The sequence below is a fragment of the Coffea arabica genome, chromosome 3c (genome assembly GCF_036785885.1).
Source record: "Coffea arabica cultivar ET-39 chromosome 3c, Coffea Arabica ET-39 HiFi, whole genome shotgun sequence".
Classification (NCBI taxonomy): domain Eukaryota; kingdom Viridiplantae; phylum Streptophyta; class Magnoliopsida; order Gentianales; family Rubiaceae; genus Coffea; species Coffea arabica.
In genome coordinates, this window is record NC_092314.1 from 6,422,899 (window position 1) to 6,442,345 (window position 19,447).

General features: G+C 36.0%; 2 protein-coding genes across 3 annotated transcripts; one reads left to right on the forward strand and one right to left on the reverse strand.

The window, feature by feature from the left end:
- The first annotated feature begins 1,184 nt into the window (after nucleotides 1-1,184).
- Nucleotides 1,185-4,496, forward strand: LOC113734409 (inosine triphosphate pyrophosphatase). 2 transcript variants are annotated; one of them, XM_072082102.1, is made up of 9 exons: nucleotides 1,185-1,392; nucleotides 1,496-1,644; nucleotides 1,953-2,016; nucleotides 2,137-2,146; nucleotides 2,832-2,863; nucleotides 2,977-3,089; nucleotides 3,776-3,852; nucleotides 3,956-4,078; nucleotides 4,192-4,496. In XM_072082102.1, the coding sequence occupies exons 1-9, from the start codon at nucleotides 1,254-1,256 to the stop codon at nucleotides 4,214-4,216; spliced, it is 732 nt and encodes a 243-aa protein (XP_071938203.1). In that variant the 5' UTR covers nucleotides 1,185-1,253; the 3' UTR covers nucleotides 4,217-4,496. The 2 variants fall into 2 exon arrangements, with proteins under 2 accessions (XP_071938203.1, XP_027116741.1); XM_027260940.2 differs by having other exon boundaries at nucleotides 1,186-1,392; nucleotides 1,496-1,560.
- A 2,750-nt stretch (nucleotides 4,497-7,246) lies between these two features.
- Nucleotides 7,247-12,519, reverse strand: LOC113734410 (probable pectate lyase 8). The gene is made up of 7 exons (XM_027260942.2): nucleotides 12,187-12,519; nucleotides 11,680-11,733; nucleotides 10,638-10,712; nucleotides 8,676-9,318; nucleotides 8,476-8,579; nucleotides 8,182-8,320; nucleotides 7,247-8,073 (listed from the first exon to the last, which is right to left on the reverse strand). The coding sequence occupies exons 1-7, from the start codon at nucleotides 12,306-12,308 to the stop codon at nucleotides 7,852-7,854; spliced, it is 1,359 nt and encodes a 452-aa protein (XP_027116743.1). The 5' UTR covers nucleotides 12,309-12,519; the 3' UTR covers nucleotides 7,247-7,851.
- Between the last annotated feature and the right edge of the window lie 6,928 nt (nucleotides 12,520-19,447).

Sequence of the window (19,447 nt, forward strand, 5' to 3'; positions counted from 1 at the left end):
CCCTAGTATTACCTGCCACGCACATCGTTTGGATTGAAGGAAAGGGACGAAAAAGAAAGGAGAGGATTCCGGTGAAAAGAAAAGGAAAAGAAAGTAGAGGAAAATGAAATCCATCGATCTTGTTTGTATTAAATATAAAAGGAAAATAAATGAAACCTTACTAATTTTTTATTTATTAGTATGAAATACCTATTTCTTCCTTGTTTAAAGTTATATAAAGTATAAATTTGTATTTCTTAAACTCAATTAGGCTCGATTGAGTTCGAATTAAGTTTGATTGAACTTGATTTACACAAGCTCAAACTCAAGTTCAAATAAGGCAAAAAAAAAATCGAGTTCAAACTTGAACTCTGACTTTCAAGAGCTCGAGTTTTAACTCAAATTGAGCTCAAGTAGCGAGTAATGCGTTACTCGAGTTTGACTCGATTCGATTACACCCCTACTCTTTATCCTTTCTGTCCCTCCCCAAAAACCTCCAAACATTAAGAATCTTATCTAGGGCTGCAAATGAGTCGAGTTTTGAGCTAATCGAGTCGAGTCTCGACTAAATTTTACCAAACTCGAGCTCGACGAGCCGGCGAATTTCGAGCTCGAGCTCGACTCGAATCAAGTCGAGCCGAGCTCGAACTCGAGCTCAAGCTCGAAAAAAAATAAAAAATAATTATTTTATTTTAAAAAAAAATAAAATAATATTTTTTTCTTAATAAATAATAAAATATTAAGGATATATACGTAATTTTACTATGAAAATAAAAAATAAAAAATATATATATAATATACGTAATTTTATTATTAAATAAAAATAATATATATATATATACCCAAGCTCGCAAACGAGCTTAATATTTTGAGCTCGACTCGAGCCGGCTCGAGCTCGACTCGAGCTTGACTCGAGCTGCTCGTAAGTAGCTCGATTCGTTTGCAGCCCTAATCTTTTCCCTCCATTTTCTTTCTTTTCCATTACCTCCCATTCCCCCAAACACAAACTAAGCTTAAATGAATGAAATGATAACCCCAGCATCCGTAGAATGACCCAAGCTTAGCCCAAGGGAAGTTTGGGCTGGTTCACTTCAAAATTGTCTGCTTTTGAGACCGTATAAGTAAACTTTGATTGATTCTGGGCTCCCTGGTACGGCCTTCTGTTAGAAAGGCATTCTTACAACGTTGATTTAGATTACCAAACCCATGACCATCGGTCCATCACAACAAAAACCCACCCAAAAAAAAAAAGAGAGAGAGAAAACCGCGGGAAAATGTCTGCAGCGACGGCTGTGGTGAAGGGATTGGTGCTGTCCCGGCCAGTGACTTTTGTCACCGGCAACGCCAAGAAGCTCGAGGAAGTTCGTGCTATTCTGGGCAACTCGATTCCCTTTCAATCGCTCAAACTTGACTGTATGTAATTGTTTTACAACATATATATTAGCACTTAATTCTTTGTTTCGCTATTTGATCTTTCTTTTTCCTTCGGTTTTTTGGGTTTATGGTGGCTGTGCAGTGCCGGAGCTACAAGGTGAGCCGGAGGATATCTCCAAGGAAAAGGCTAAGATTGCTGCCAAAGAGGTATGTGCGTACAACTATCGATGCATAAAGTACTACTCTTGCTCCATGCCGTACAACACTTTTTGCGTTGATGCTCTGTCACTGGTTTGTTCCTATATATCAGCTTGTGTTACTGTTTTGTGTGCTTTATTTGAATTTTTTGTTTGTTAAATCAAATGGAAACCCTTGAGTGCAAGATTCGAAGCATGGGGTGCAAGTATTTCTGCACGGAGTACAGGTTTTAGTCCATGCTTCGTCGGTAATTGTTGTGTTTAAGTTATTGTATTGAAAAGAATATGCTCTGCCATTGATGCTCTGTCTCATAACACTATCTGTGTAGTGTATGCGTCTTTGTTTGTGCGTTGTTTTTATGCTTGGTGTTGAGTTTCATTGTTTTTAAATGGAATTGGAAGGTGAATGGACCGGTGCTGGTGGAAGATACTTGCCTCTGTTTCAATGCCCTCAAGGGTCTGCCAGGTAATTCCCTTAAAAGATGGAATTTTAGGTCTTCTTTTTTCGTTTCTTCTTTTTTAATTTATCAACATGTTGTGAGCAGTGTTTGCTAATTTTATGATTTTTGTTGAAATGATTTTGCAGGGCCTTATATGTAAGTTTTTCTACTTCAAGCTTCCATGAGGTTAAGTTTATTTTTCTGCTTTACTTGCATTTTCTTAGACATACCATTACGTTCTTTAGCTGACTTGTTAATGGCGCAAAAAATCAGGGTTCTTCTTTGTTATCTCTGGTGAAGAAACAGCGGTCGGAAGTGAATGAATTTTGAGCCTGAAGCATGTTGTTAGGCCTTGGATCAAAATTAACACTTCATAAGGTTGAAAAACAAATAGTCCAGTCTAGTTTCTAATGTGAAGAATGATTCGTCTCCAAATTGCTGGATATGTTAAGGGCTTTTTCTTGTTCATAGGGGGTGGCGTTTAGTACTACAACTTGAGTTTCATATAATAATAAGATTTACTGTCTTGTGATTTCGGAAAGAATGTGTAAAGAAAGAGAAAGCTGAAAAACATCTTGCATAAGCTCTGGTTACAGAAAAAGCAACTATGGCTGGACTCTTTGAACTTCACGAGAGGTTTTATCATGTAACTGCTGGAATGCATTTTACCACACCATAAAGTTCTCTCTTTTTACAAGCACATTATGTGCTTCTTTGGTAAATCGATTTATTATAGCTCTTGAAATGTCATTTTGGATTACTCAAGTACTGCTCTTCATTTCAATTATGTGTGCCTGATTTTCTTTTGCTTTTTTATGGCAATCACAAACTAAATCTCTAGCAAGTGGTTTTTGCAGAAGATTGGGCATGAAGGTATATTTTCTCTGTTGTTATGTTTCTTTTGATTCTTTGATATGCAATTATAAGAACTTCTTTTGGTCCTTCCAGTCATTTTCTTGTTTGTTAAGCTTGTTCTGCTATTGTAGGTCTGAACAACTTACTGATGGCATATGAAGATAAATCAGCCTATGCTCTTTGTATATTTTCTCTTGCTCTTGGGCCAAATATGGAGCCAATAACTTTTCTAGGAAAAACTGCGGTATGTCTTATTAACTGAATCAAATCAAGTATTATGTGTTTTTGCTTGTCAGTTTCATAGTCTGTAGCATTCATTTTTGCAAGCATGTATAAAGCTTTTGCTATTGGATAGAAGTCTTCAAGCTTTCCTACATACATTAATCTTTTGATTTTCAAGTTGTGCTGAGTTAGAAAACTGGCTAGAGAATGCTGGCCATCCTTTGTTTCTGAGATACATTACTTCTTTTTTGGGTTACTTATTTGTGATTGTTTTCCATTTTATAAACATGGAAGGAGTTTGAATGAAGTTGGAGAGGCAATAATGGATTTGATAAATACCGTTATCTAATTGGTGCATTGGATGACTTCTCTTCTAAACTAATATTAACAGATTCCTTAATGGAACTAATATTAACAGATTCCTTAATGGATTTGCGTTAGCAATATCTCTCAAGAAAAGTCTTTTCGAAAGGAAAAAATTATTTAACTCCTTGCATACATCTGAAAGTTGTAGTTTCTCCAAAGCTAATTTTGTGCGTCCTCATTCCCTTCTCTCCAAGAAAGTAGTAGGATTTTTTGGAGTAAATGTTTCACTTCATCTTTTTGCACTATTTTTGTTTTATCTTAATGGTAATCTCCCGCACCCGGTCATCTATGAGGGAGGAGGAAGGAGTAACCAATTGACTCTCGAATTTTTTGACATTTCAGGGCAAAATTGTTCCTGCCAAAGGACCCAATGACTTTGGATGGGATCCCGTCTTTCAACCTGATGGATATAATGAGACGTAATACCCATTCTCTACCTTGAGCAGCTCCTTTTTTAGTTTCAGATTTATCATTTTCTTTTACACGAAAGCCTTCCAGATAATTGACATGTTCTTGCTGCAGGTATGCTGAGATGCCGAAGGAAGAAAAGAACAAGATCTCCCACCGCTCCAAAGCTCTTTCCCTGGTGAAATCCCATTTTGCTGAGGCTGGATATACATTTCAAACTGACACGACAATCGCAGAGTAAGCTATGAGGTCTTATTGATCCAAAAGTTTTAGGCAATTGCAAATCACAACCTCTTGAAGACATGAATAGGACTGCAAAGAAACGATTATTATTCTGTTTATGATCGCAGATTAGATCACGGAAATCCGATTTAGTGCTGTCAGCTAAATCTGTATCTTTCACTCATCATACTGCACACACTGGAGTTGACTTGTAAAAGGAGATTATACGACTAAAGTTTCTAAAAAACAACGTGAACTATCCAAAACTTTGCTAGATACACTGCTTTTGGTTGTTCCATCTAGCTGATAGTTCACAGGACGGACAAACTGCATTATTCGGTTTGGATAGAATTTCTGCTCTCATTAACTTTTGTAGCTGAAATACAATGTACTGTTTAACTTGAGAATGGCTGTTCATATGGTGTTAATGTTAGTTTCTTGACGGATCAGAGCTTGATGTATACTAATGAAGAGTAATTATGCAAGAAATTATTTGCTTAACGAAACAAAAAGCCATTCGATTACTCTAAGCTAGCCAATTATCTCTCATCATTAGCGGATCTTGAAAAGATTAAACCCAAATCCAAGTGGAGGCTTACATGCATCAAAAGCAATTTATTGTGCTTGTTCTGTTAAGGAAGATATAGATGTCTTTTCCGCAATCCAGTCCATGAATAGTCATTCTGCCAGTCGTCTTAACACTCAAAAATTGCCAATCGTCTTACGCTGAAGTTATTAAACAAAAAAAAAAAAAAAAAAAAAGAATCTAATTCTTCACTAAGAACGTAAACTTTCACTTCTTGTGATTCTTTTTTCTTTCAACCAAATACCTTTTTGTTTCTTATCCACTTTGAATCTGCAAATATTTTTTCTCGTCTTAAATTACGACTATTATTACGTTTGTGGCCTAAAAGTTTCATTTTATTTTCTGGGCATATGATCATTGCTTGATCGAATTCTTTCTCAAGAAATTATGCACATCCATTGTCAACCCAAGAAATGAATCTTTAACTGCTGTAGGTAGGGTCGGGTCACAATTTGCTGCAAACTACTACACGAAATGAAAATCGAGTTCTCTTTGGATTATTGCTGATACACACAATAATTACATAACTAGTAAAAGAAGCTAGATCCAAAGCCATGGCTAATTCTGCCCAGCTGTCGTATACTATCATCATTATCTAGTTATAATTAACTCCCAAGCACAATTCTTAGGTTAACCAATCAGTAAATCATGTCTGAGATCCACCAGCCATGCATGTCGCCAATAAGAGTAGTAGAATCTGCCCTGTGTGAAATTTGGAATCGGAATCATTGAATCACGAGAGCAGCCTCCTATTCCATTAATTCAAGTGTAAAAGAAAAACATGAAAGGCAACTGAGACATAATAAGACGAGAAGAGACCCTGACGAGTAAAGACCCCATTTACTCTGCTGCTGCGCCTCTGGATATTGATGAGAGGGAGGGATGTAGCAACAATCAAAGGGAAAGTGAATGATAGCGAATATGAATTTTGTTGCAAATTAGGCTTGTTTGGTTTGGAAAGTGACGGGTCTAGTTAGGGTAATGTTTTGCTATGCAACATGCTAATACATGTGCCGTTGGCTGGTGGGCGAACAAGGCCCCAACCCCAAGTGTCCATTTGGGCTGGCTTCACATGCCCCCTTGGACGATGGACCCAACCTCACATGCAGAGCTCTGTGGCTTTAGGCTTCTTGCACGTGGCTTAGATAGAGCATGGGATTCACTTTCCGATTATGAGTCGCGACCGATCTTCTTCTGTCCTACTTTTCTATTATATTGGTATTTTTTTTTATAAATATCGTATTTTAATTTTTTTTAAAAATGTAACCGTTATTAACTGAGTAATATACAAAATTTAACAAATTCAAAAAATTAAAATACACAAAAAATGAGATTTTCTGCTATATTTTTAATTTTCTATTGTATGAGGGAGAAATATCAATACAATAAAAAGTGGAACAGAGAACGGTAAGTAAGTGGGAGAAAAGATTCGTTGCAATTTTTAGCATTAGTAGTCCATTGCTTAGGGGTTCATGCACACCTAAAGCTACCTACATTTTCTAAAATTGACCGGAGAAGAAGTTACTAAATTGGAATTTAGCTTTACTTCAAGTTACAGATTCTATTGATGATGAGTATTTGGTGGAATGGAGATAACCCATTCTAGTAATTTGATTTTAATTTCATTTGCTTATGTTAATCGCGAATGAATTTGTTTTATTTAAAAGAAAAGTTGCATTAATTGAAAGCAAAGAGGGGAGGGACCTAAGTGAATGTTGTTGTGGTATGGTAGGTGTACTGTAAACCATAGAGGACGAAACTCATGAAAGTGAGAACAAACTACTTTAGACTAACAGCAGCACCCAACGTTGAAACAAACTAATATTTATTAGCATGCTGGACCTTAGATGCTTACATGTGAATCGTTCGACAAAGAAAAGGAGGCTACCTTCTCATCAAAGTACATGTGCACTTTTCTTAAATGGTTCTTTTGATTTTAAGATCAATGTATTTAGAAGGTGGGGAGGGAGGGAGGGGAATGCAAAGTCAAGAGCAGAAGCAAATGAGGTGAAATTTCCACTTCGTATTGGTATGGACGAATTCCCATTCTCATGCAGTCAGTCATATACTAATTGTTTAGGTGTTCTGTTGCATTCCATGGCTTTCTACAATTGCATCGATCACTTAATTTTCAACAAGAATGGTGAAATACCCATGAGAAAGTAACTAGTGAAAGTAAAAAGAGTGCTCGATGCCCATGAGCCCATCCATCCTGATCCTGCTAATTGGAAATCATATGGATTTGGAGAATTTACGGTGGTGGACTCTTTGCACAGTGGTGAAACAAGATTCCTCTCAAAGTTGAGACCACTTGGTTTCTTTTGTGTATACAAACATCATCATCATCATCCAGTAAAGTTGGTGCAAGATGTAAATCCGTCAAGATCATAGTCACAACAGGAAAAGTCGATAGTAATGTAACTAATCTCTTAGATGATAGGGGATAATCATTGATCGTTAGTGTATGTAAACACGGCAATCTTCACCCATGTGCACATGGAATAATCATTGCAACCACCGGCAAGTAAAAGTAAGCAAACGGTGGATTAATATGATTGATAGCATAAAGTGGTAGTGATAATAATGAACAATCAAGAGACCAAAAAGACTCTGCTTCCATTGACAAGGCAAAGCAAGAAAAAAAAAAAAAAAGGAATAAAGGTAAAGAACCTTGTTGTTGCTATGCAATCGTCCATTACAAAAGCTTCGCTTTTTTGTTTTTCCCTTTTCCATCACTCAGGGGATTGACATTCACACACTGTGGTATACGACTCCAAAAGGCTAAAAAGAAAAGGCAAGAAAAAAGAAATTACAAAAATCATTTAGTTCCTATAAACCGGACACTTAGTGGATGGATAAAATGATGGTTAGAACAATGGACAGAAGACGACTGAGGAGGAAAAAGAAGATTTAAGAATATGAACAACGCTTCTGCGCCTGCTTCTGGAATGGGCGGTGGTGGTTTCTTTCAATTGAAGCAGGCCGAGGTTGCCAATAACAATGGAGGTTGCCAATAACAATGAGAATATGGATGAGGATGAATGATTGACACGTGCAAAAAATGTACACTTGCCAATTGAAGTAAATGGATGGGTGGATGGATGACTCACAAACAATGGCAGTAATATCGTGGAGAAAGGAAAAAAAAAAAAAAAAAACAGAAAAAGACTCTCTTTCATATTTGTGCAATTGGCACCAGCTGCTAACAAGTGCGGCCCCTGCGGCAATCAAGGACACCAGCACCAGAAGTCATTGATGCGACCATGGAAGACGACTTGGCACCTAAACTTGAAGCTCTGGCATAGCTGGCCGAGGCCCCTGCTCCAGATGGAGTGAAATAGGCACCATTAAGCATCAGGTCGCCCTCTGATCTCCAGTTCCAACCCTTCCACTGGGATTCAGCAGTTTCCACCCTCTTTGTTACCTGTCAAAACCAGTCCATTTACATAAAAGGGGATCAGTTCAATGAGGTCATGGTTAATAAAATGTCATCACCACGTAGATGTTGAATGCTGGTAAAACTGTATATTACCTCCTTTGCAAAAGGGTTGAGCGGGGCGAGGTAACGATTTCCCTGGCTATTAATTGTGGGACTAGCACTTCCACCTATGGCATACATCTCCCAATGAGTGTAGTCATTGTTAACCACATGGAAGTACCCGTGTCTGCACCTGCAATTTTGCAAATTGTCTCTGTTTTAGGTTTCCTAAACAGAATGCTTGAACCCGAAGGCCTTTGAGTGGAAGAATGTTTAAAAGATAATTCAGCTATTGAGTGTTTTGTGTTGCTGGATTTTCATGTTAGATACAATTTGCAATAAAATTACCTTGGCATTCTCTGAATGAGACCCTCTCCAAAGTGGTTGTAGGCAATTGTCACTTGCATTTGCTTGTCTCTCACGTAGGAATCACTGTGACCCAAGAGCATTACCTGTTTCCAAAAACATGAGACTTGATTAATTGGACACCATAAAAACAGAGGCTTAAGTTGGAGCGAGTTTATAAATAGGGATTTCAAATTCCAGACCTCATTGTGGTGGGTAAAATAGTTGTTGGAAATGGTAATAGCAGTCGAGCCCATGACAGCATCAACAAGGCCATCAGCACAGTTAGAGAGGGAATTGTGGTCTACCCAGATATGGCTCGAACCGAAGATGGAGATGGCATCACCATCAGCCATTGTCCTCCAGCCATAATGTGATGGAGAGCTTCTAACCATGGCATTCCCAGTGGGTTTACAATCATGGATGTGCAGTCCATGAATTATGATATTGGTAACAAATTGGATTGTGATGCACGCACGATTAGCAATGTGGACATTCACTCCACGGGCATCAATTGTTTTAAAGCTGTTCATGATTAATTCCTGCTTCAGTGTGATGACCATATCACGCTTAAACACAATCCAAAGGGGCTGATCCTGGATAACAGCATGGCGCAGGGTACCAGGCCGGGGGTTAACAGGGTCATCATCACTAGAGTCAGTCACAACATAATACCGGCCGTCACGGCCGCCAATGGCATTGCGTCCAAAACCAATTCCACAATCAGCAAGGCGCTTGCGGTTCTTTTGCCAATTCGGATCACAGCGCCAGCAGTCATCAATAGGATTACCAGTTCCACATGAGAAAAATCCAAGTTTTCTCCTCTCAGTGCTGTTATTGATGCTCCTGTTAATCCCAAAGAAAAAAAAAAACAAAATTGCTTAGGACTCCAGATTGTAATCATTGAGTAAGAATTAATTTCATCAGACAATAACCATGGGTAAAGCAAGCAACCCAAGGTGTCACATGTCCCTGTCTGATATTTTCTTGTCCCAATTATTACTATTCTCAGTAATTCTAGGGATGCAAGAAAATGTAAGACTTTTTGCCAAATGATGTGTCGGTGGAGGTAACCATGCTCAGTCATTGACCTTTTGAAGTCATCTCTTTCTTTAACAGCCACATCTGGGCTTGTTTTGTTCTACAAAAAGGTGAAGACAGACTGTCACTTGACATTAGGTCCTTCGCTTCAAGTCTAAATTGTGCATCAAATCTACCGTAACTTTTTTCCGTTCATGTGCCACAAATGGATGATACAGGCACGTGAAAAAGATAGGACAGAAAATGGAATGAAAGATTACGTGCACAAGAGGATTCCTTATCTGAACAGGCTTAATCTATCTTACATTACAGGCATGCACCAACCAGTGGATTAGTCATATGTCTCGCGCACCTTTTCCAGCATGCACATGCACTGATGCACATGGAATTCAATAGACATATGTATGTGACAGCAGACAGCAGTCAAATGATTACTTTACAGTTCGTAACTAAACGGATCAACAAGATAATAAAGAAATCTGCTGAATTTGGCACTGCTTTTAATGTAGTATTATCTCATATGGTAGCATAAATTAGCCAATGAAATGAAACAGAATTAATCAATTCAGTTTCCCATAATGCACCATAATCGACATGTACGGGCACTTGTCTATTTGAGATACGTGTCCATATCTGAATCTAACCGAATTAAAAAAAAAAAAAAAGAACAAGATCAGAGAATTAAATAGCGTAAGACACGGATCTAACTAGAGTCCCATGTGCACAAACTGAAGTGCAGATAAGAACATGGGTTCTATGGATCCAAGCAATCTCCATAATGTGAGTCCCGATGGCACATAATCACCAGCAATATACAAGTAACAATAGTGTAGAGCAAGAAGTGTTAGAACTCAAAGGTAGTTGCTAGATTCACCAAGAAACCAGCAAAATAATTGAATCATTAGCTAGAGAAAATTTGTTGCTAGATAAGGAGGACTAAAATGTGGGTTGGGTAGGTCTGCTATGTATCAATGCCATACCAATGAGGAGCACTTTCAATTGAAGGACCACGTGATAAGCCAAACCGCAATAACCAAAACACCATGTTGAGTAAATGCAAGTGAAAACATTTATTACAATGACAGGGACCAAAACAGAGAATAACAGTTAAGGTAGTAACCTACATTGCCACCATTGAAGCAATCTCTTCGGGGTCATCAACTGCGTTCTCAGCCAAAGCAGCCTCGACCTCTTCCAACCTGAAACATCCCAAAATACCCATTACCATTATTATCACATTCTCTACCATTTTTTTGGCCAGTATTTAATTTTCAACTGCAGACATCATACACATCAACCAAATTAATCCAATTTAAAGTCCCTTTTCGTTTAATTGATTAATCTGTGAAATTCATGTCTCCTTTTCAGCACTGAGGTCATTTTGGTAATTTTCACGTGGAATAGATCACCGACATCTACTGCAGGAATTCACGCATCAAAAAGAAAAAAAAAAAGTGGCCGCGAGCGGCACACTGCTGCCAAAGAAAAAGGAACTGCCCCACTACACACACTACACCTTCACTGTGCGCAAAAATTTAAGTGCAAATTTCTGTACATTTTTTTCCTAATGTCAGTTGGGCGGTGGAGGTGGAGGCATCACGCAGACCGTTAAAACCGTCAAAAAGGTTGCCCTGCCCGCCCTATGCCTAGAGAGAGAAAGTAGCAATAGTGGTAACTGAAAACTGCAGTGTAGAGTGTAATGACTATAATACCCATGACGTTGATGATTATGAAAGGTTTGTTGACCGGGGTAGTTGTGGAAAGTGGGAGGAAAAAAAAAAAAAAGGAAAGAAGCGGTTGGAGCCTTGAATGAACCAATGAGGATTTGGTGAATGAGGATTTGGTGAAATAGACAGACTCAGAAAAAGAACAGAGGAATCCAAAGGGAAGGGAATGTTAACGGAATAAACGGTTGAGATTTAAGGTTTAGCGAAGGATCTCAACGGCTGAGATTTGCTCCGGTCGGGTTGAGACGGCGAGGTGGAATTGATAATCTTACGGTGGAAAGTCGTTGAGTTTGATCTTGGAGGGAGAAGTTGACGGTTAAGATTGGACGGAAATGTAAAATTAAAAAAAAAAAACAATACTGAGTCGACTCGGTCATTTTCAGAGAAAAGTAAAAGGAAAAAGCTGAGTTAAATCACTGAATTGGACTGAACAACTGACCTTGCCGCCATTGTCGAGTTGTGTAAGCTCTGCAGCTTCTCCAGTTCAGCATCGCTGCTTATACAAGAAAAGGCAAAAATGTAAAGGCATTTTTTAGAGCTTCTGAACGTCAAAAAAAACGACGCCGTAGTTGACAAATTTCCAACTCCTTTTGTTTCAGACTAAAAATGAAGAGGAAAGGAAAAGGAAGAAACTAAAAGAAAAATAAAACCTCCAATTCTGGAAGAAAAGTAGCGAAAATGTAGACAAAATAAAGAGGAAAAATAATCTCCTACTTCCGAAAAATAAGAAAATGCTGATGAATTTTGCCGAGCAAACCAGAAATTGTACTCCAGAATTCAAGGAAACACATTTGTAGTTAAGTAAAAACGTGCAAATTTTGGAGGAACTACGGTGGTATCTAAGGCGCTCCAATGGCGGAAAACAGAACACGAATTGGAAGGTGAATGTGCGTGTTTTCTCTGCGTGTGTGAGAGAGAAGAGAGAAAGAGAAAGAAAGCTTCAAACCTCAGGTTTGAAGCTTCAAATTTCCGAACAGAAGCTACAACTCCGACGATGATAACAACCGCAAGCAGCATTATGGAGCAAACAGAAACCACCCATTTCTTCGCAGAAGGAGAAGAAGCCATAGTTTGCTTCCTACCTCCAAACCCTTCTCTCTCCAACTCTCGAAAGTTCTTCTTCGCTTTCTCTCGCTATACAATTTAGCTCTCTCTCTCTCTCTCGCACTAGAATTGACCAAAGAAAAGGGCAAAAAGAGAAAAAGCAGGGGAGAGCAGAGAAGAACAGAGAGAAGAGAGCCTGAGAAGAAGAAGAAGAGTGAGAAGGGCACTCAGCACTACCCCCAACATAACGGCCTCCGCTTTTTATAGACTGTCCCCTTCCTAACTTAACGTTCTCCTTTTCACGGCCGTTTATTATTCCCCGCACTTTTACTTATTGTTTTATCCATTACTGTTTTGATTCACCTAGTTAGACAATAGTAATAGTTGTACCTATTCTTGAGTCTAATGTATTTATTTATTAATTAATTACATAAATAAACATATCCTAATATAGTAATATGTACACTCTTGAAGTTTTTTTCTATTCGGATTGATTTAGAAGATTTTTTTGTGTTATTTACCATAATATTTTTGTGATATAGTAGATGCCATAAAAACATTGGAAAATGTGTTATCAAGTAATAGAAAAAAATTTGAGAAATTAAATATCCAAACAGAGTTTTTTACGAGACCTAATTTTACAAAGATTTCAAGTTGAAGTCATTTACTGATATCTTCTTCTTCTTTTATTTCTGCTTCTCAAATAAAACTGTATTCTCCGTTTAGTAGGTGTTGGACGTAAACATTGGAAAATGCGTTATCAAGTAATAGAAAAAATTTTGAGAAATTAGATATCCAAACAAAGGTTTTTTACGAGACCTACAAATAAAACTGTATCTTCAAATAAAACTGATAACACATTTATTGATATCTTCTTCTTCTTTTATTTTTTGCTTTTCAAATAAAATTGTATTTAGCAGGTGTTGGTCGTAAACTATATTGTAATTGAACTTTATATTTTTGAACATATATATATATATATTGTCAATATTGCATATTTAGAAATTTGAAGCTTCAAAAAAATGTATAAAAATAAAACTCTAAAATTGAAACAATTTTACATTGTGTTTTTGGTTTTTAGGATAATAGACAGTAGTAGTAGAAACGAGGATGTCTGTAAACTGTAAAGAGCATATGTATTTTCCTTCGAGAAGGTAGAAAGAGAGAATAAAATTTTCTTTTGCTTGCCCTTAAAATGATTCCTTTTCTGTTAAATGGCATCAGATTTCAGGAGTTAACCATTCCATAACTAACTGCCACTAACCGCCATCACTTTTCTTTGTCTCGCACCGACGCTAACCCACGTGTCACGTGATCCTAGTCTGCCTCTCACGTGCCTTGTACTCTGTCCCTTATGGTATGTCTTTTTTAGCTACTTGGTCTTTTTTTTTTTTTTTTATATCGTTTATATCGTTTTTGTCCAAAAAAAGTATATATATAGGATGTGATACTTTTCAATATCAAATGAGAAAATAAGGATTTCAAGGGGTAAATTTATTGGTACCTTTTTTATGCTAATTTTATTTTCTCAAATTAAATGTTTCGATCTAGTTGTTATTCATTAGTGAAACTAATTATTTGTTTAATCGGTGTAGCTACATTTAAAGCTGGAAAACAGCAATGGAGAGTGTCTTTCCTTTGTTTTTTAAGGGAGAGAGAGCGGAAATCAAATAGAGTGTGAAATTTCTTGATTTTTATCATATAAAGAAAATTGTATTAGCTCCATCATTTGCCCATGTGATCATTCATAGAAGAAATTTGCATAATGGTTAAATTTTAGGAGAGATAAGATTTGTAGTAGTAGCATTTTCCAATTTGGTGTATAATCCTTCTTCATTTATTTTAAAAGGCAGAATTATTGACAGTTAATTGCTAATAGCGCAAGAATTTAACGTAGATTGATTCAAGTTTCAAAATTTATGAAAGAAGAAAAGAAATTTTTGTGAGCAATTTGACCAGCCAATATTTAATTTTTGATTTGTTGGGTGTTGATAGGGTTTGACCAATTTCCTTCCTTTTTTTTTTTTGAGTTGAGTGTTTGGCCTATTTACTAGCTTAACTAGTTATCAGTATTCTAATTAATGTATGTCTCAAATTTTATACATACTCGTGAGTCCAAAACAATATACTATTAGCCATTTTCTTCCAAAAGAAAGTTACAAAAATCTCCCATTTTGGTTGCTATTTTTAGAAATTTTTGTGAAAAAAAAGTACTGCAATAATTTGATGTATATGATGTAAAAAGTTGATTGAAAAATGCATTTACGAAAGTCATAAAATTTTTCTTTAAAAAAAATGCAATCCCAACAAGGCCAGATAATAAACCTAAAAATACTTTTTCGGTTGCTTACTTCCATTAATTTCATTTGATGACAACTTAAGCAGTCGTTCATTTCCAAACCTAAAACCCTATTATAGTACGTACGGTTCATTAACCAGTTAAGTGATACTGACAATTAGTTCCATAATGAAGTATTTAATATTAGTGGTAAGTACTTTTGTTAGTGTGTACTTGTCCAAAAAGCAAATGTAGCATAGTCATTTTCGTCCGAACATTTATTAACGGTTTAACTAACGGTAGTAAATGTTGGGCGAGGCGGGTAATACTCGTGATGTTAACTGCAGCAGGGCCACGTAGGAAAACTCCGTTATATTACGACGTTTGCGGGGCCCCACAAACGTTGTAATGGATATGGCCACATGGGAATGGGGGATGGGAAAGAAGTTACGGTGGCCGTACGAACATTCCATGGGTGGGGTGCCGAAGGAAAGAAAACAGAACAGATTTCACGGGGCATTCTCGCTTTTTAGAAGGCTGATTCCGCGGAATTGAATTTCTCCACCACAAACAATTAAAAAGGAGGAATTCTTGGAATTTGATTTCCTCCATGGATTTAGGAAGTGTAAGCGAGTTTGAAACCTCCCACTTATATCAGAACAAGAAAATTTTTATAAAATTTTCTTTTTTTCTAAACAAAGAAGGGATGAGATTTACAGAAACGGAGACGGGGATAGAAAATTTGTAATTCAGAACTACTTGTCCAAGGCTTTTTCTTCTTTTTTTTTCTTCGAATAAAATTCAAGACAAGTTGATGATTAAATCTCTTTAAAATTATTCTTAAAAATATAGATTAACAGTTTAAACTCTGCACACACACCCAGAAGTTTAAAAATTCCAAACTCTATAATTAAGAAAAATCTAGCCCTTTCTAATTAACTTAATTAGGTTCATTCTTCTTGTTAAGGTAGGATAATATAGGTGTGACCATTTGTTAAGTAAAAAAAATTGTTCCTTTATATCTTTATTTTATTTTATTCTGTTTTTGATGTGTTGGTTGGGTGGAAAATGATTTCCTTTGCCGGGAGTCTCGGCAGAAGTCATTGGGAGTTGGGTCCAGACTGGATTTCAAATTTGGGGGGTGGAAATTGGGAGAAAAAGAAAGAGGGAGGGAAATGGGATGGATGGGAAACTTCATTTTTTTTTTTTTGCTTTTTTGGTTACTTTGTGATGTTCGAAGTGTGTAGTTTAAGAAAGATGCACTGTTTTTAGTTTTGGGGGTTGGGAGTTGAGGAGAGTTGTCTCTTTCGCTTTTTGGGATAACATGCAACTATGTTTTAGGTTGACGTTGGAATTTTGTTTAACTTTTAGGAGTAACTTGTCTCGTCCTACTAATATTTATTGGGTTTACTATTACTCCTTTTTATTCAAATAAAATTGCTATCGTATCTTTTTTTTTTTTTTCGGTAAGTGAGAGGTCTTGAATTCAAGACTCTCTATTTACAATTATTCCACCTTACCATCCGATCCGACACTCTCCAAAATTGCTGATCTTGAATACCTTAAAAAGTGCAAGAATTCGTATTTCACTAATGACTAGCAATCTAACCATCATTATTGCATTTCGATATCAAATCATATTGTTTTAGTATTAAACAAAAAAAATTTGCTATTTGATTACAACATAAACAGTTCAAATTTTGGACCTTTTACAAGTTAATGGCCAATAACATATTTGTTTTCTTGCATTTAAGTGTGAGAGTTCTACTAGGCATGAGTCCTTAAATCACTTACCAAGACAACCCCTTTTTGTTTTCCAAATTATATGCTATAATTGGATACTCTAGGCAGGAACTATCTTTTTGAATTACAAGTGGAAACTTCAGTAGACGAATTCAATGCACACGTATTTAGGAGTATTTACTACTACTTTTCTTGTTTTGGACGAAGTTGCAGCTTTGGTTCAAAGTAATTTCCATTGAGATAAATATGCTTTTTTTAGGTGCTATGTGATTTTCCTTCTTTATATAGTGAATTATAGCAGAAAAAATATGCTTTTCTTTAGGGACTATGTGATCTTCCATTTTTTTTTTATACAGTGAATGATAGCAGAAAAATGTATTCATAGATGTCTTGCTTTTCACTTTGTCATACACTCTAATTAAAGATCTATGGGTGAAAATGTTCCTCATTTTAGCTCAAAATCATGTAGTTAGAAGTATTGAATCATAATTAACCTCTTGCTCCTACTGCCTAAATTACACTTAATCAGATCATACTAACTCAAATTCCATCATTTAAGCATGCAAGCTAATTCTCAAGTAGAAATGTTCAATGAGTACAAGATACTTGCAATTACAAGGATGACTACAACTATTCAAGTTTTAATTAGAACATTTCTACAGACAATTCATAGGGATTTAGTGAAAAGTTCTCCTTCATCTGGTCGAGAAAATTTTCTCTCAGGTCATTTAATTTCACCTTTTCCTTCTTTCTAAACCTCCTTGGCTGATAAGAATATGTTGCCAGTCAAAACACCGAAACAACAATTTTTAATAATTAGAGAATTTAAAGAGAATTATCTCTTTTCATCATTATAATTTTTAGGATTATTTTGCAAGTACAACATTTTTTCCCTTCTTCTTTCTTTTAGGATTGATGCCCTTTATCCATATAGATGCATTATAGTATTTTTTTTTCCGTATAGGTTTTTTCTTAATAACTATTCAATTTTTCTAACAGATGCTTAGTGGGTACTCGTTAGCACATCAAAAATGATGCGTAACATACCATATGAATACACATACTAATAATTATTACTTAACCTTGGATTTGTATGCTCTTCCTATTTAACTTTGTTTTTTTCTAAAATATTAATTTTTAAACTCCATCCTAACGAGTGTCTTGTGGGTACTCTTTAATTGCATAACTATTAATTACTCCCTTTTTTTTTTACAACATCTCGCTCTATAGCTCCGTGCAACTTTGGTTAATATAATTTTCCTTAGGAGTAGTGCGCAAAAACATTAGAATTGAAGAACATGTTTCCTTTCAAATCGCGTTGCTTCAAATTGCTCTTAAGGTGTTAATTAAGTTTTTTGAGCCCTTCCTTATTTACACTTTTTTAAGGGGCCACTATTATGTTTCCGTGCAACAACCAAGTGGCTCCCATCATAAGAAGATTTCACGCCTGTAACAAAAAGCATCTTCCAAAGTTTTACCTCAATTCCCAGCCCATGCCAAACAAGTTCAAAAGGTTAGCTACACAAGTATAATGATAGAGATGTACCCTTGGGGAACCACATAATCAATTGCATGGAGCCCTGGACCAATCCTCTCAGATCTTATAATCCACAGAATAATCAATTTATACTTGTTACATCCTAACAAACATCTGGTAATTATTCATTAACTAACTTGGTCATTTCATCCCTATTGTCTATGATTATTGGTGGTTAATTAGGTTAATACCTTTAAGGTAGTGACATTTCAACAAATATACTCGTTCATGACTTCAACAACTTGTATCACTTCCATTTAGATTGGAAGTTTTAAAGAACCAAATTAAGACTGACAAAGAAAGAAATATTAGGCTAAGTCCCCATAGAAAAAAAGGTCTAGAATTATGTTACCTATGTGGAATATACGCTTTTTTTCACCTAAGAAAGTGTGGGTAAATATTATAAATATGTTAATATAAGTCTAACCACCATATTATTTGAATCAAAACTCGTTGTTATAGTAGAAAAAGAAGTTTTTCCTCCAACATTTTGCATTACAATTTCCATTTCAACCAGTAGAACTTTGCTTTGAGGTTTCTTTAATTTATGGTAACTTTAGTATTACAATATGAGTAAATCATATATATACTCATAGGGTATACACTTTCATCATTTGATCCGTGGCACATATGCAAAAGTTGGAGTTTAAATTCAAAATTTGCATAGTTATTATTCATCCAATGCTGACAATATATACATTATCAGTGTAAGAAAAATTAAGTCTTACAATATTCAAGTCCTTCCTTATTTTCGAGGAGGTGCATGTCCCGCTTCTTTTATACTTATCTCAATTTAAGTACAGGGTGTTTGCCAACCAAAAGAAAAAAAAAATGGTCCTTAAAAAGAGGACCACAAGGTTATAAAGCCTTCATCATTTGCATTCCTTGACCTAGAAGCAAGAAGAAATCATCTGCCTCATAGAGAGAAAGTGTAAAAGAAATTTTTTTTAAGTTTTTATTTTCCTTAGTTGTGGCTGAAGGGAGGTGTTTTATTACATCTTTTACATAATGAAAAGTGAAAGCTAGATTTTGTAGGCCCTGTTTGGCATCGAAATTTGGCGGGTCTTAGCTCATGGACTTTTCCTAGCATTTCTTCCAAAGTGCACTGCAGTGTGTCAGTCAAGATCCTACCTGTCTCATTTGAAGTTTGAACCACAAATTTTGGTAAAGGTGAAAACTTCTTTGAATTTTTACTGACAAGTCGGAATGGCCTTCAAGTTTGCTGATATATAATTTTTTTGTTTCTTCTGTTGTAGTTTTCTTTTTATTGGTGTAATTTTGAAAGAGATCAGAAAAGCTTTTTGACGGGTCTGAATATGAATAATGCCAAGATTATTGCATATTATACCAAATGGTTTCTTTTAGAGTAGTACTATGAGCGCTTTTCAATTGATGAGTATGTAGAAATATAATTATTTTATTTATATCATACACACGTTTTTTAATTATCTTTTTATCTCACATATATCACATTACAAAAACCTTAACTGCTTTATGAGTATAAAACTTAAGATACTCACATTTACTATATATTTCGATTGCACCAAAGCTTCACTTTAAATTCAAATTCACATGTTCAATTTTTTTCCCACGTATTCAACACGA